Raw genomic sequence first — 14,362 nt, 5'->3', positions numbered from 1 at the left:
GACATTTTTTTCACACAATTTCTGAATGAATTTTGGCTGAGGCAGGCAAATTTAAGATCTTTAAGAGTCCTTTTATTCCCAGTTTAGTAATTCTAACTAGTTTCCCATAGTCTACTAGGTAACAACAGGATCTTCCTGCCAGTAGGATCCCACTCATTAACTATATAGACATAAAACTTTGCAGGAAAGGTATTTAAAAAGATGAGAGAAACTTTTTGAAGTATTTTATTTTTTTTTTAATACAGATACAATATTTTCCAAGGTCACTTCAGGGTAAGTGGCAAACAGGTTTCTAAAATAGAAGTGCCCACAAGTTGTTTCAGGTTAAATGTGCACAGCATATTCTACAACACAAAACCCACATTTAGAGTTTTTTCTTGCTCCAGAATGATTTGGCAGCTTTAAAAAGCTCACACACATTTCCATTCTCAAAATCAATCCATTGAACAAACTCCAAAAACTGAGATGCAATTCACATGGCTGCCAAACAACATGCTTATTTCAGTAAGGACTTCTTAGCAGATCGGGCTGCAGCAGTTGAGGAGCTCTCTTTATCATTACCCTCGAAGTACTGCTGCTCTATTCGCCGACAGAAGGCTGTGAGGTTACTGTAGTGTTTTACTTTTTCAGACAGTTCATCAGTGGTTAGTTGAGTAGTAAGGATTGTGAACAGATGTCCAAATACCAGAGCATCTAATTCAGTTGGTCTGTAAAAACAAACACAAAAAAAATAACAGGTATTTTGGAAGGCAAGTCCTGATCAAGAAAAACCCTGCTGTTCTGAATAACTTTTTGATGGCCAGACAATCTAAGAATTGGTAAAGAATCAGGCAACACTGAGCTTACCAAATACATGAAAACTGTGCATACAGCATATAAGTATACTGCTTGTTCTCAGTATGGCATCTTTCTTTGCTTTCAAAATGTGGAAATAACACTTTTAAAATTGGACAGAGTTACTGACCCACCTTTAAACCATGCTCCACGTTTTAGTTCTGTAACAAGGGGAAATGCTCACTGTGTCTTTTTAGTTTTTCTTCTGCAGGTGTATATCCAAAAACCCCAAGTATTATCTCACAAAGGGAGAAAAAAAAATACAAGGCAGGGGAGCATAAACCCCCTATTCCTTTTTTGTCTTTTTGTGCTTTTACATAGTGGGGAACTGTTCAACCAATAATAAAAGGAGCTCCAGGGTGACAGCAGCTGAAAACATCTCTTTTTTGAAGGGGGACTACACAGAAGAAAACGGGTATTTTGGGAAACAGTTGTCTATTGAATGCTTTCAATCCTACCTTAATTTAAGTATAAGCCTTCTGAATTGCCATCTTCAAGCTTTGTATATAACTAGCCCATGTGCACTCTTTTTCTTTTTTTTTTTTTTTCCCCAAATACATTTATAACTTCAAGTCCTTCAATACCAGTGTTCAAGGTAAGCAGAACAAGGGTTTTCTAACTGATAAATTTTTGCCTTTCTATTTGTGGATCACTAAGAACTCTCCAGTGGAGATATGGACACTTGTGTAATACCTTAAATACGTCAGCAACAGGCTGCTTTTCTTATTTACCTCCTACAGATTCCCAGAAGTCACAGACTAAAAAATACTGGACAAAAACCACATAATTTATTTGTAATATTTCAGAGTGCTAAAGAGCTTAAAGGTTGAAACTGGTTGTAACTGAAACCTGGTTAACAAACAGCAAAAACAAAATACCCAAGCTACAATTTTGTAGGAATACAGGAAGAAAATTTAGTATATACTAAGTTCAAGAATTATTTGAGAAGATGCAATTCAAACTTGTCTTCTATAATGCATATTTCTGTATCCACTCAATTTATACCACTCACCTAGTTTCAACTTGGAAGAGATTAAGGGGCAAACTCACATGCACAGAAAAGCAACCAAGACAATATACTGCCTTTTGAAGACATCCCTCTGTCCAAATACCATTAACTGAAATCAAGACCTAAACATTTCTAGTCCGGTCTATGCACAGGAGACAGTAGGGAACTAACGCAATGATGTCTGAATCCATAACATTTCAAAAATATTGAATTATTGGGGGGGGGGAAAGGGGGGGAAAATGTTTTGCAATTGGCAGAAACTGGTGAAAGCAGAGGACATCCATGAAGACCAAGTTGTTCCTTTTTTCTCCCCTGGGAATGTGAATCTCAGCTTTTACTTTCAACCGATCCTTTATTGATACAGGGCTAGCTTCTCCCCCAGAACTTACAAACTCACAGGCACCCTCACATTAATTTAGTTCATTAAGAACTGTCCCTGGTGTTAACAGGGGCAAGACAAGCTGTCCTGGACAGCATGATGTACATTCATTCCTAGTAGAGATTATCCAAGAAATACAAGTAGGGCTTTAAATGTATAATTTTTAAGTGAGAAACTAGAGGTGTACATTTGTAGCCTACATAAGTTGTGGTAAAACGTAAAGAAAGACAAGCAGGAGCAAAAGGAATCATAAATACAAAAAAAGAAAGAAAGAAAAACACCACCCACAAAAAAAAAAAAACACCAGAAACTTGCAGAAACTTTCCTTTTAAGACCTTTCATTACTTATTTCTGGAATGTCACGTTTATATTCCAGTCACACATTAGTATTTCCACAACTAATCATGTAACATTAAAATAAACTAGGAGTTTTCCATGTATACGTGTGTGTGTGAATAGATACATATCTGTATCTCACATTCCTGTATGTAATATTTCAGTAACTTACTGCTTATTGAAGAAATATGGTTGTGTTCCTAGTCGCTGAGAGAGAGCCTGACAACACTGATCTACATCTTCAAGCACCTATCAAAACACACAAAAGAGAAGAAATCTGTATTGTCAGGAAATACCAACAGTGCAAAAAATAACCTCCTTACTCTATTTGCGCTGATTGTGGGAACATGGAACATATCATGTTGTAACATCAAAAGCTGTTAAAATCAGTCAAACCTATACAGTAGGCAGGTAGCTAAGTGTTACTTAATCTAACATTCAATATAAGGCAATTCTGATTAAGTGCTTCCCATAACATTTATAACTTAGCTTAATGAAAGGTACTAACTTACACCTCAAAACTGCTTTGGGGAAGGTTATTTTTTAGACCTCTAACAAGGGAAGCTGCAGTCCTGCAAAGTGTGCCTATTAAAATCATACAGGAAGTGGGGGCTGTAACTTACAACCTATTTTCAGGACTATAGTCTAAAACACTAACATCTCCAGAGATGTACGCTCATAGCAAAACATACTTCTTCCCACCCCATCAGGTTGCACATAATTTAAGATTTATTGCTGCTAATGGCAAATACCTTATTCCAGATAATGTTTTAAGTACTAACTATATTTTTTTTCATCTGTTTCAAGAAAGTGTTACTCTCCAAAGCCTTAAAAAAAAAAAAAAAAAAAAAAAAAAAAAGGAAAAAAACCCATAGTAAAGAAATAAGCTTCCCTTTTCATACTGACCTGTTGAAGCGTCTTCCCAGCCCATCCAATGGCTTTCATCTTTCGCCTTACCTCCCATTGCTTCTGATAGGACAAAATGCGGTTAAGAGGCCACGGGTAAGGGGAGCCATACCTTGGGTGAGTAATCTTTGTTTAGAAACAGAGAGGTACTGTGTTATCATACAAGAAAACACAGATATCTGAAAGCACAAAACAGTTAATGTTCAAAAATGTCTATCAGAAAGGGAGCTGTAGAAGAGAAAGGGAGTTGTGTGATATGCTGTAATTATTTGCACAGAATTTAGAGCACAACCATTTAAAACTATTACTTCAGAAACATATACAAAAGCCCTATCTATTATGCAGTTGGCTACCTTCAGTAATGACACAACTTCCCTAAAACGTATATGCAAGCGAAATTAAAGTGAAAAGACTGTATCATTACTGGTATAAACCTCAATGTTTCATTTATGAGTAGGGACTTGCAATTGTGAGCAAAAGTGTTTTCTCATTAAATTTTAATTATGATAAATGCCACAGAACCACTCACCTCCTCTACTGTAACATCATCACACCACTGGAGATAGAGCTAGGAACAGAAAGAACACTTACTACAACTTCTTAATAAAGGAGAATATAGAGACAATCATTTCTCACAACTGGAATTTTCTATATTAGATTAAATGTCCATTTCATTCCTTCTGGTAGACCTCTGAATGTAGAAAAGAATTTAAAACTGGAAGACAAAAGCCCAGTTCGTAGTGCTTACTCTACCAGTACCAGATCCAAACTGCAACCATAGGCCCATTCCCACTGCCCAAGCTGCACTTAACTCAGTGCACGGGTTACCAGCCCTCAGCTCCCCAGCCACCTGCAGGCTCCTGGCATTTCCAACACTGTTTCCATGCTGGGACTGTATCATGTTAATTGTCCATGGACACAAATCCAGCTTCCCACTAGGCATATGAGCACGTACACTGTGGAAGTTGATAGCAGGGTGCCTGGCCAGCTGTGGGTTGGGTGGGTTCCCCAGGACCGCTAGCATTGTCCAGTTGGTTACTACTTCTGCTACATGACACACTTCAGTTAGATGAGGGGATCATACATTTGGCTTGTGTCTACAGGAACATTTCATTCAGCAAGCAACCCATAGCACACAGAGAATTTATTCCTGCCTCCTTTCTCCTCAAAAGTTAACAACCTAATCTGAGAACAAGAAGTATTTCCAATACAGGGAAACGTCCTAAAGCTTTCTTGCCTATAGTTACTTATGTAAGCATGTGGAGTTACTATGGTTTGCTGTACCTCTGCTGTCAAGAGCATATTATTGACTAATTCCATGTAGGCTTTCATCTCAGCTTTTTGGACTTCATCCAACCCATCACTGAGAGAATGGCCCTAATGGGGAAAAGAGATAAAAAAAAGACATACGTGGAAGAAAGGATATTGGTATATTCAGCAATGCCTGATCCAAGGACTTTTGAAGTCAATGAGCTTTGGCTCAGATCCCGATCTCTTACATAGTTCAGTAACAAATTACATATGCAATTTTTACATACATCCTTAAGAATTAAAAAGAAATCATCATAACATAACATAGCTAATATGCAAGAAATATAGCCTATCATCAGTTATAGATGAAAACAGTTTGAGCACACAGCTTCCTGGGTAGTGTATATCTGTGTCAAGGAGTAAACACAAACTCATATCCATGATACAGCTTTACCAACTGCTCAGTGAAAATACAGTAGTTTTCAAAATATAGGGGAGGGTTAGCAGGGGGAAGTAAAGGCAAATCTGGACAGTATCTGACACTTCAGGATCTAAACAAGTCAGTTCTCGGCTTAAGAGCTCCATGACCCAGAAACAGAACACTCCCAGAGACCAGCATTGGTATACAGCTATGCTGCATAGAATTTACTTCCAGAATTTGAGTAAATGACAAAGAAAAACACTTCCACCTTAACAAACTCCTACTCCAGCATATCTTTCTTTTAGGTAACATTACAGAAGAGACCACCAAATCAGCACAAAGCTAAACAGGATTAACATGCTATTCACTAATTGACAAAAACAACATACTATTACCTTGGCTTTCACAAACTGGACTATGGGCCCAAGTTCAGATACTACTTGATTTCCCACATGAATAAAGGGTACTTTGCCTGTAAAATGAGAAATGTATTTTAGTAAGAGCCTTTTATATCTGTAAAACATCATTTACAATTTTCAAAGCAATTAAATACTGTAGGTACACTTGAACATCAGCAGGGTTTTGTTTCTTTCAAATGAGCACAAGCAAAGCTCTAACATGCATAGCTCACCCAGAGAACATTTGTAATAACAAACATCCTCCTCTTTCTGAACCTCTTCTACAAATAATACTTGCAATTGTGTATTTCAAAGTTATTGAGTGAGATCTATCTACTTATATTTTAATAATGGATTTTGCTTTGCTGGAAAGACTTAATTCAATGTTTCTCTGAAGTACAGCTGGGAAATCCCAGGAAAGCAGGCAGAGCCTTTGGCTAGTTTTACGACACAGTAAGTTCCCACCCTCCCTTCTAACCCACTGGAGGGGAAAAGGCTGCTGAAAAGGTGACGGGAGACGAGGCACTGTGCTCAGGAATGCAAGCAGGGGGAAGTGCAAGCACACACTCAGCAAGGCAGGGTCTTGACTCTCCCTCCTCCAGTCCTTCAGATTTCCAACAACTGGGCCAGCTGGCTCCTACTGGCTGCCCTAATCTTCACTCTCCAGTTGTGAGCTGGCATTTTCTACCCCCTGGTCCTGGGGTCAGGAAGAGGTTCCCAGTATGAGACCCACAGCTTCACAATCTGGGGAGCTGGGAGGGGTAAGGAGCTGCTTCATCATCATGGAAGCAAAATGGGGTTAAACTTAATCCTAGTAAGGCTCAACATTCAGACTATGAAACTGAGCCCCCAGGGTCCCGCATGGAGCAGGGCTGAAAATGGCCGGTCCTGAAAAGGAGACTAGGAAATAACTGTATCACTGATGGAACTTGTCAGGGTGTGAAGGGCTCCCAAGTCTGCATGCACCACCTTCACTGCCTGGTAACCTTCCCTGCATGCAGAACTGAGCTAAAGCTTTAAGGCAAGCAGAGATACAAGAGGAAGCCCTGTTATACACACCAAGCCCAGAAGCATGACAGAAGCTGCCTCACACTCCTTTTCCCAGCTCTCAGGGTGTGAAGCTGAGGGCTCCTGCTCCAATCCACCCTAACCAGGTTTTCTGTCCTGCGAATCTTCATCCAAGTGCAACTGATAAACATCAACCTTATATTTAAGACTAAATCCCTTAGGATTGTTTACATGACTGAAATAATCCATAAAATGCTGGATGTTTTGTATTACTGAAAACATCCTCAAGCCCAAAAGCAGTAAATAAGGCTGCACAGTGCAGTGGGGCAGAGAAACCTTTTACCTTACTTTGCCCACCTCTCACTGTGGGCAAACTCTGCTCTCAATAGGCAGTCCAAAGAACAAGATCAGCACCCACCTGACTCTTAATATGTTATTATCAATACGTTCACTCTTCATTGAAACACAACCTACTGTTCGGCCTAGCTCACACACTGTTCACTCTAACAGCAGATTCAGTCATGGTCTTAATCATGAGATTCACTTCTCACTGGCTCGATCAGCCTAAGGGCAATAAATGAAGTTCATCACACCAACAAAGGCTTCATCTGCATCCACATGCTGCATGTTGCGGAAGGAAACACAGACCCCTTCGTGCTTCAGAATTCAGCGTTTTAAACCAGACTGCGCTTCACACACCAAGATCATACTCCTGAATCCCTCAGAATGGGTTTTGTCATTACAATGACTATGACATAAATAACCTTCTCCCCAAAACAATGACATGCAGATCTCTCTCTGCTGCTGCTGTGAGACAGGGTAGTAGGGAGGGAGAAGGGAACAAATTAAAACCTTGTCTGAATTATCGTAAAGGACCAATATAAAGAAAGCAAATGAGGCAAGTGAATAAAAATAATAATAAAAATAATGACTGCAGGAATAAGGGCAAAAAGAACACATGTATTTCTACCTACATTTAAACCTGAAGCTGCATCATTTTCCCTCTTATGCTCCTTGTTTTCAGCAGAAGAAGGAAGTGTTCAGACCCAAATTACATCAGATGCCAGCAAGTGTGGACAAGGGTGCCAAGTGCCAGAGAAGTAACAGCATGCAACTGTTACCAGTCCTCCTGCACATGCAAGACACTCCTCTGTGCACACGAGATGCTCCTCCATGCATGGATTCAGCTTTTCAAAGCTACCTTTATTTACTAACAAACAATTTATATACCTCCATATTTTGCTGGTTTTTCACTGCTGCCAAGCAACTTGGGTTTTTTATAAGTCACATCATTTCACTGCTTTGACCAAAATATCAGTAGCAGCAACAGAACCCATGCAGCTGGGAGACATATACTGACAGGCACTTCCATGTGGCAGTCATCAGCCAAAGCCAGATACCAGGTAAATAAATACCTCTCTCTCACAACAAAAATCCAGGACAGGGTGCAAGGATTGCTAGATGTTTTGCCCTGCATTCAGCAACTCTGATTTTTCAGGCAACCTTCTGAAGCCAGCCTCTGATGTTTTCAGGCAACCAGTCACCTTTCTAATAATTTATTGTTGGTGGTTTGGATTTTTTCCAGAGTCTTATGGATCAGCGGATGATTTAAAACTGGCTGTCACCCCTAACAATGACGGTGCACCCTTTAGTCTTCTGTATCAACATCCTGGCAATCATCTCCCAGAGAGGGTAGAAAAAGATCATCTTTCTATAACGTTGTCTCACCCCAGCAATGGGAAACATAACAGCATTTACTGGAATATTCCCTAGATGCAGAATAAAGCCACTTTCGGAAACATATGTTTTTCTGCTTCAGAATTCAACCACTCTCAGGCACTTGAGAGGTTTCCACCAGGCATTTGAACTGTCTGAGTATTCTATACAGGTACTGCATCCACAGGGCAGTTACACATTATGCCAGCGTTACTTTGCATTTGACTGTTTTAATTGTTTGCAGAGGAGAAACTGCACTGGAGAGGAGGGGGGAAGTCAACCCACACACAGGAGCTGTTATCAGCAAGACAAGGCATAGTTGCCATGGTATCAAAATGGAGGTATAACGTAGTAATCTAAATGAAGGCCACACTTACCAGATGGGGACATGTACTCGGCATTTGCCCTGCAAACCACCCGGATTGGCAGATTGCACATTTGCAAAAAGGCCTGGAAACAAAGAGTCGCTGTTAAAAAGCATTAATACACCAGTGACAAACAAATGTGTCCTCAATACATTTGGCTATGTTTAGCTAGTTCTTAGCACACGCTTACAAAGTATAGATCCTTGCATACTACTTTTAGGAAGAAAAAAGGGTAGGTAAAAGAAAAACAAGGTGTTTTTAACTTCCTTAGACCACTGTTTCTTATCCAGTCATTGACCAGAATTCTTCTAATGAAGTTTCATCTATTCTTACTGTTTTTTTCAAGATGAGCAAAGGACCAGTATCTGACAGACACAATTAGATGCTGTGGCTGTATAAAATTAAGTGATATTTTAACCCTCCTGAAAAGAATACTACTTATTTCTTCTGGCTAAAGCTGGCTAACGAAGTTCATGTTCTGTAACGGCAAGCACATATAGCACCATCCAACATTACATGACAGGACAAGGAGTAATAGCTTTAAACTAGAAAAGGGTAGATTTAGACATGAGGAAAAAAATTCTTTACTGTGAGGGATTTGAGGCACTGGAACAGGTGGCCCAGAGAAGTTGTGGATGCCCCACCCCTGGAAGGCTGGGATGGGGTTTTGAGCAATGTGGTCTAGTGGAAGGTGTCCCTGCTCATGTCAGGGGGATTTGAACTAGGTGACCTTTAAGGTCCCTTCCAACCCAAATCATTCTATGATTGTTATTTACAATAGTAGCAGAGGTTTTGCTCTACGTGCTCTACTGTCAGAGCACAAGTCTGCTTTGGGAGGAAGTATTTATTATCTTTAATTTAAGTGAATCACAGCATAAGTGACCAATTTACTGTTTCTTTCTATCTGTAACCTTAGATTCAAAGCATTCTCAGTAGGATACCAATTTTTGTCAGCACCTGCCACCACCACAAAATCCTTAGTATGTTTCTGTTGAATATCAAAATGTCAAGAAAAATATTTGTAATTTGGGCAGAACATGGCAAATAAGGAACCTCTTAATTTCTAGAGTCTCTCACAGGTCGTCTCAGCTAAGTCCTAGCAATCATTTTTTCTTTGCGATTAAGACAGGTCACAATTCCAGATTCCAAAACTATACCTGTCTATCCACAGCGGCTTGAGGTGAAAAAAGCCTAAACCAAGAAGGCTACCACCATGAAGAAAAATGCTGCTGCAACACAGCACTTTCTACTTGAGCCTCCTCCTAGCTCTTCTGACTGCAGGACCCAGCAGTAAATTGCACTCTCTCAGTTTTAGATGCTCAGACCCTAACCAGAGACATCAAAGTAACCTAAACCTTAACCTTGAGACTGCTTACCTCTGCACTAAACGAGACCATAAGGCAAGAACGAACACTGATATCAGCCCTGTTCCTAACTTTGTGGCTTCTGTAGCATCCATCAAACAAACAAAAATAACCCAAACAGCCCTCTCCTCTCTCCTGCTCTCCAAGTCATTTGTTCCCAAACTTCAACCCAATCTGGGCAAAAAAGCCAGAAGCTTTGTTCCTTTTCCAACAAAATCCAAGAACTGCACTGCGCTTTACAACACTGGCTCTTGCAGGTTTAGATGACCTAACTCAAATCCAAATCCCAATTTAAAGCAAGGAACTAGGATGACAAGCTGCTACACAGGACACTGACGATGGCTGACAAAAAGCCACCTCAGAACTGTGGAGGCTCTGCAAAATCCCCTGGAAACCTGGATTTCTACAGCTTTTGATTTCCTTAGCCTAACTTTCAGAGCCAATTACTTTACATATACATGCAAACAGAGAGACATACAGACAGACACAAGAAGAGAGGGTACTAGTCATGGTCAGCATAAGCCAAATATTGCAGGTCCTGCACTATTTACCAATAAATTGGTCTATCGTATGCCTCACCCCAACTAGAACCTCTATTACTGCTTAAAGGTGCAACTATCACCTAAAGAAAATACAAGCCACTAGCCAGATTTGACATCACCACACATTCTAAGTTTGAGAGCCTGTCAGAGTCCACCAAAAATTGAGGCTCTTTCTGTCTTAGCATCCCAAAGTCCATGCAAACTGTGAGAGTACCCAAAAGACTAATTCTTAAACAGGAATTTAAGGAATTGGTCTGTCAGTCTTATATGTCGTCCTTTGCCTGCTGGCCTCCAGACATAGCAATGTCCAGCCTGTTCCATCATGTCTTCTGCTCAAACTGGGGCTTCATATGCAACTTCTTTAGAAGTAGTTAAGAGACAAGAACGCAGAAACTTGGTTTAGATTAAATGCTCCTATGACATTCCTGGACACAATCTAACCCACCAAAAACATAAACCCTAATTCAACTAGTACAAAGACTTTGTTCTACTGAAGGCTTCACCAGTAGCTAACAGCATCATCTCAACAGTTCTGTGCTGTGGAACTGACGGCATCAAACAACAGCTCCAAAGAATTTCATCTTTGGGTGAAAGGAGTGCAGCAAAATTCTACCATACTACTTACTCCTTAGCTGTTCAATTTCATCTCAAAAATATGTAAAATTCCATTTGGTCTAGACTTACCAAGTGAATTTCTTTCACAGTAAGGCACTAAATTAACTCTGCAATTCTACATTAAGCTAGAGATGAATTTTTAACTGCCATGTACTATTCTCACTGCAAGTTCAGAAGAAGCCTGAACTGTACTGAAGTTAGGGCAACACACGAACAACTGAAAAGCTTGGAAGTGCAGAGACACAGTTAAGCAAAAGGAGGTGAGTTAGGTCACAATTTTTACTTTTTCATATCAACATATCAGAAATAACACACACTGGCAGAGAAAACTGAAGTTACATGAGCTGCTTCAGCAAATTGTTGCCTACTGTACATCACATCATATATTAGCTCCTACATAGTACAAGGTTTCTATCAAAAACAGTCCTCAGCATAGAGACTGAACTATAAATAAAATCTTTTCAGAGTAAAGAGTTCAGCCAAGTTTCCATCAAAAATCTGAATCTGAACTTTATCTCCCTCCTTCTTCTCAGTAAATATCCACAGACCAAGGAATATGAACCTTCATTACACTTGGCAGGAAAATTCCACCTCAGCCTCTGGCCTAGTGCAAAGAGGATTGAGAATACGTTGCCATTTTGGCATCTCAGAAATGCAAACACACTGTGTCCATGTGCTTTTTTTGCACTTTGTAATGAAAAGAGGAGAGAGAAGTCTGAACTAAAACTGAGCTCTAATGTGGGAACAAATATTAACTAAATAAAAATGCTCGCTACTCTGTATAATAAAGTGCAGATTCTGGTAAGCTTAGAAATAAGTCATTCTACCCTCAGTGAGGTTAAAAAAACTATTAAAAACAATACAGACCCTGAAGTAAACACCAAACCAAAAACCTGAGGAAACTTCCTTGGAATAGTCATCTTCAGTTCTAACAAAACTGATGACCAGGGCTGAGCCTGAGAAACTGAAGAGTGATTCAAGATTAAAATTGGGCAACTCCATCCGGTTCTGCGTTCACACCAGCAGTCCTGCAAGGTTCAGAAACACTGACCACTGCAACTGCCTCTCCAGCAGCCTTATGAGGCCTGTTCCAGGAACTCCCTTCAATATGCCAACACCTATGCCACTTCAGTCTTTGTCTATATTTAGGATTGACTTTAAGATGAGTGGTGAAATAGTAATGAAATTCAAAAACAAGAGGAAACTGAATAATGAAAGAGTTGAAGACAAAAATCATGTAATGCTATAAAATAAACCTTTTTTTTAAAAAAATACAGTCCTGCTATCACATATTTAAAAAGATAGAAGCCCAGGGAATTAAAAGATCAGTACGTCAAGCTGTAATTTGTATCCTATTAAATTTTAAGTGCTCCTTACATATTGTTCTGCAGGAAAACAAAGGAAAGCTTCACAGTATGAGAGAAGTTCAGTCCTTATTGGATCCACACTGCTGAACTAATCATTACCTAGAGAAGTAGGCCAGTATCCCTTTCTTGATTCAGCTTAAGCTAATGGTCCACTGGATAGCCTTCAAGTTAGCTAAAAAATACATGTCAACTGACACAAGGAGACAGTACTATCTCAGACCACAAGGGCTCAGCCTAAGAAATAAGCCTTACAATTTGCATTGCTATGAGAGAACTTACATTCTTTCACTGATGTAACTAACAGGCTTTGGCAATTATGAGTATTAACAACACAGGTGTTTGAGTTTTAGAGCACAGTGAATGCATTTCATATTTACAGAAATTATGGTTTCTTTCAGAAAAAGAGATAGACAAGAATCATGACCAATGCATTCTTATGAACATCTACCACCAGAAAACCTAAATCTTATTTTCTGATACAAACTACATAAATTAGATTTTAGATAATAACTGATGTTTGACAGAAAGTGGCATGAACTATTACCAAAATAGTTGAAATTGGCACAGATCAAAGAAATATTAAGAGATAGCAGGATAAAGCAGCAATTTTTGTGAGTCTATCTCATTTACTGCTTTAGTCCAGTGATCAAGGGAGGATTTGTTCTCATTTTGACTTCTCATGTAGAACGTGTCAGGAACCAGCCCATTTGGTGTGCAGATGGTATCAGACCGCCATGGCTTCCGGCCCTGCTAAAAGATGTGGTGGAACACTGATTATTCCAGCTCAAAGCATCTCATTTCCCTTTGGGTACCTCACACACATAATTTGAGCAGGCAAGTAAACCTTTCCTTTTCGTGAGAGAAACCATAAGCTAAAGGGAGTGAGCTCAGTTCCTCTTAGTGCTTTTGGAGTGTAGGGTGAGAGATTGAAGGCTGAAACCACCCCAGTGCAGTTCTGCTGAAATTTATTAAGATATCAACACCCCTTCAAAGACACAGCATCAAAAGCTGAGCAATCTGAAAGATCTGAAAGAATAAGCCCAGGCTTATTCTTGCACATTAGAGATTATTGTTAACATCATAAATTCGGCTGATCAACTTAAAAAGGGACTGAAAGGGGCCAACTGAATTCCAAGTGACACATAATCAAACCCTTGTGAAAATTCACCTAAAAATGATAAGACAGTAACAGCAAAATTACAAATAAGACACTTAACTGAGCACAGCCTTTCAAAGGTGCTTCTCATTCTGAAGAACAGTATTAAATTTCCTGCTCTTTCTCCTCTGGAAATAAAAATGTACTACCAGAGAATGAACAGGGTGACTTTAGTAGGCCACAACTTGCATCTCCTCCAGCACCTGGGATTCTCACGCAATAATACTACAGCAGTTGCAGCTCTTCAGAATGGGGGCGGAGGGAATTGGCTCTCACGCCTGTAGTAAAACTGGTACACATTACTTTAGATAAAGTTTCTCAGTCCAAGGTAACTGTAAAGATATCCACTGAAAATGTTTATTGACACTTTGAAAACAACTCTTCCAAAAAAACTCTAAGCAGGGAAAGAACTAAATTCCTTCTGGAAAAGATAAACTTGGGGGGGGGGGGGTATGCTTAACACCTACCCAAAGAGTTAACTATATGTATCAATTCATAAAGAGAAGGGATTAACATTCTTCTTTCCCCTTGCCCATGTTACAGAAGATCAAGAGATGACTGCCCAACAGAATTTACACAAACAAAGAAAACTTAGTTCAAGCATAAATACACAGAATTCACTACAACTGAAGGACATCAAACCAAAACAGTCAGGCTTTTAAATGGAATAAGTAATTTCATGGCTTATACTAGTT

At 39.5% G+C, this 14,362-nt stretch overlaps 1 protein-coding gene across 6 annotated transcripts in view; it reads right to left on the bottom strand.

The window, feature by feature from the left end:
• Positions 1-209: 209 nt before the first annotated feature.
• The window catches only part of MTX2 (metaxin 2), a 35,200-nt gene continuing 21,047 nt past the window's right edge, over positions 210-14,362 (bottom strand). Inside the window, exons 4-11 of one of the 6 annotated variants that reach the window (XM_080620444.1) lie at positions 13,142-13,261; positions 8,636-8,708; positions 5,532-5,608; positions 4,749-4,841; positions 3,994-4,032; positions 3,465-3,590; positions 2,731-2,807; positions 210-707 (exon numbers count right to left, since the gene is read on the bottom strand). In XM_080620444.1, the coding sequence (XP_080476570.1) occupies positions 497-707; positions 2,731-2,807; positions 3,465-3,590; positions 3,994-4,032; positions 4,749-4,841; positions 5,532-5,608; positions 8,636-8,708; positions 13,142-13,261 (816 nt within the window). In that variant the 3' untranslated portion in view covers positions 210-496. The other 5 variants (XM_080620445.1, XR_013957129.1, XM_080620446.1 and 2 more) reach the window with 5 other exon arrangements.

The sequence above is a fragment of the Psittacula echo genome, assembly GCF_963264785.1.
Source record: "Psittacula echo genome assembly, chromosome: 6".
NCBI classification, from domain to species: Eukaryota; Metazoa; Chordata; class Aves; order Psittaciformes; family Psittacidae; genus Psittacula; species Psittacula echo.
The sequence above is the reverse complement of the archived record's forward strand: the minus strand, read 5'-3'. Positions and strand labels throughout refer to the sequence as shown.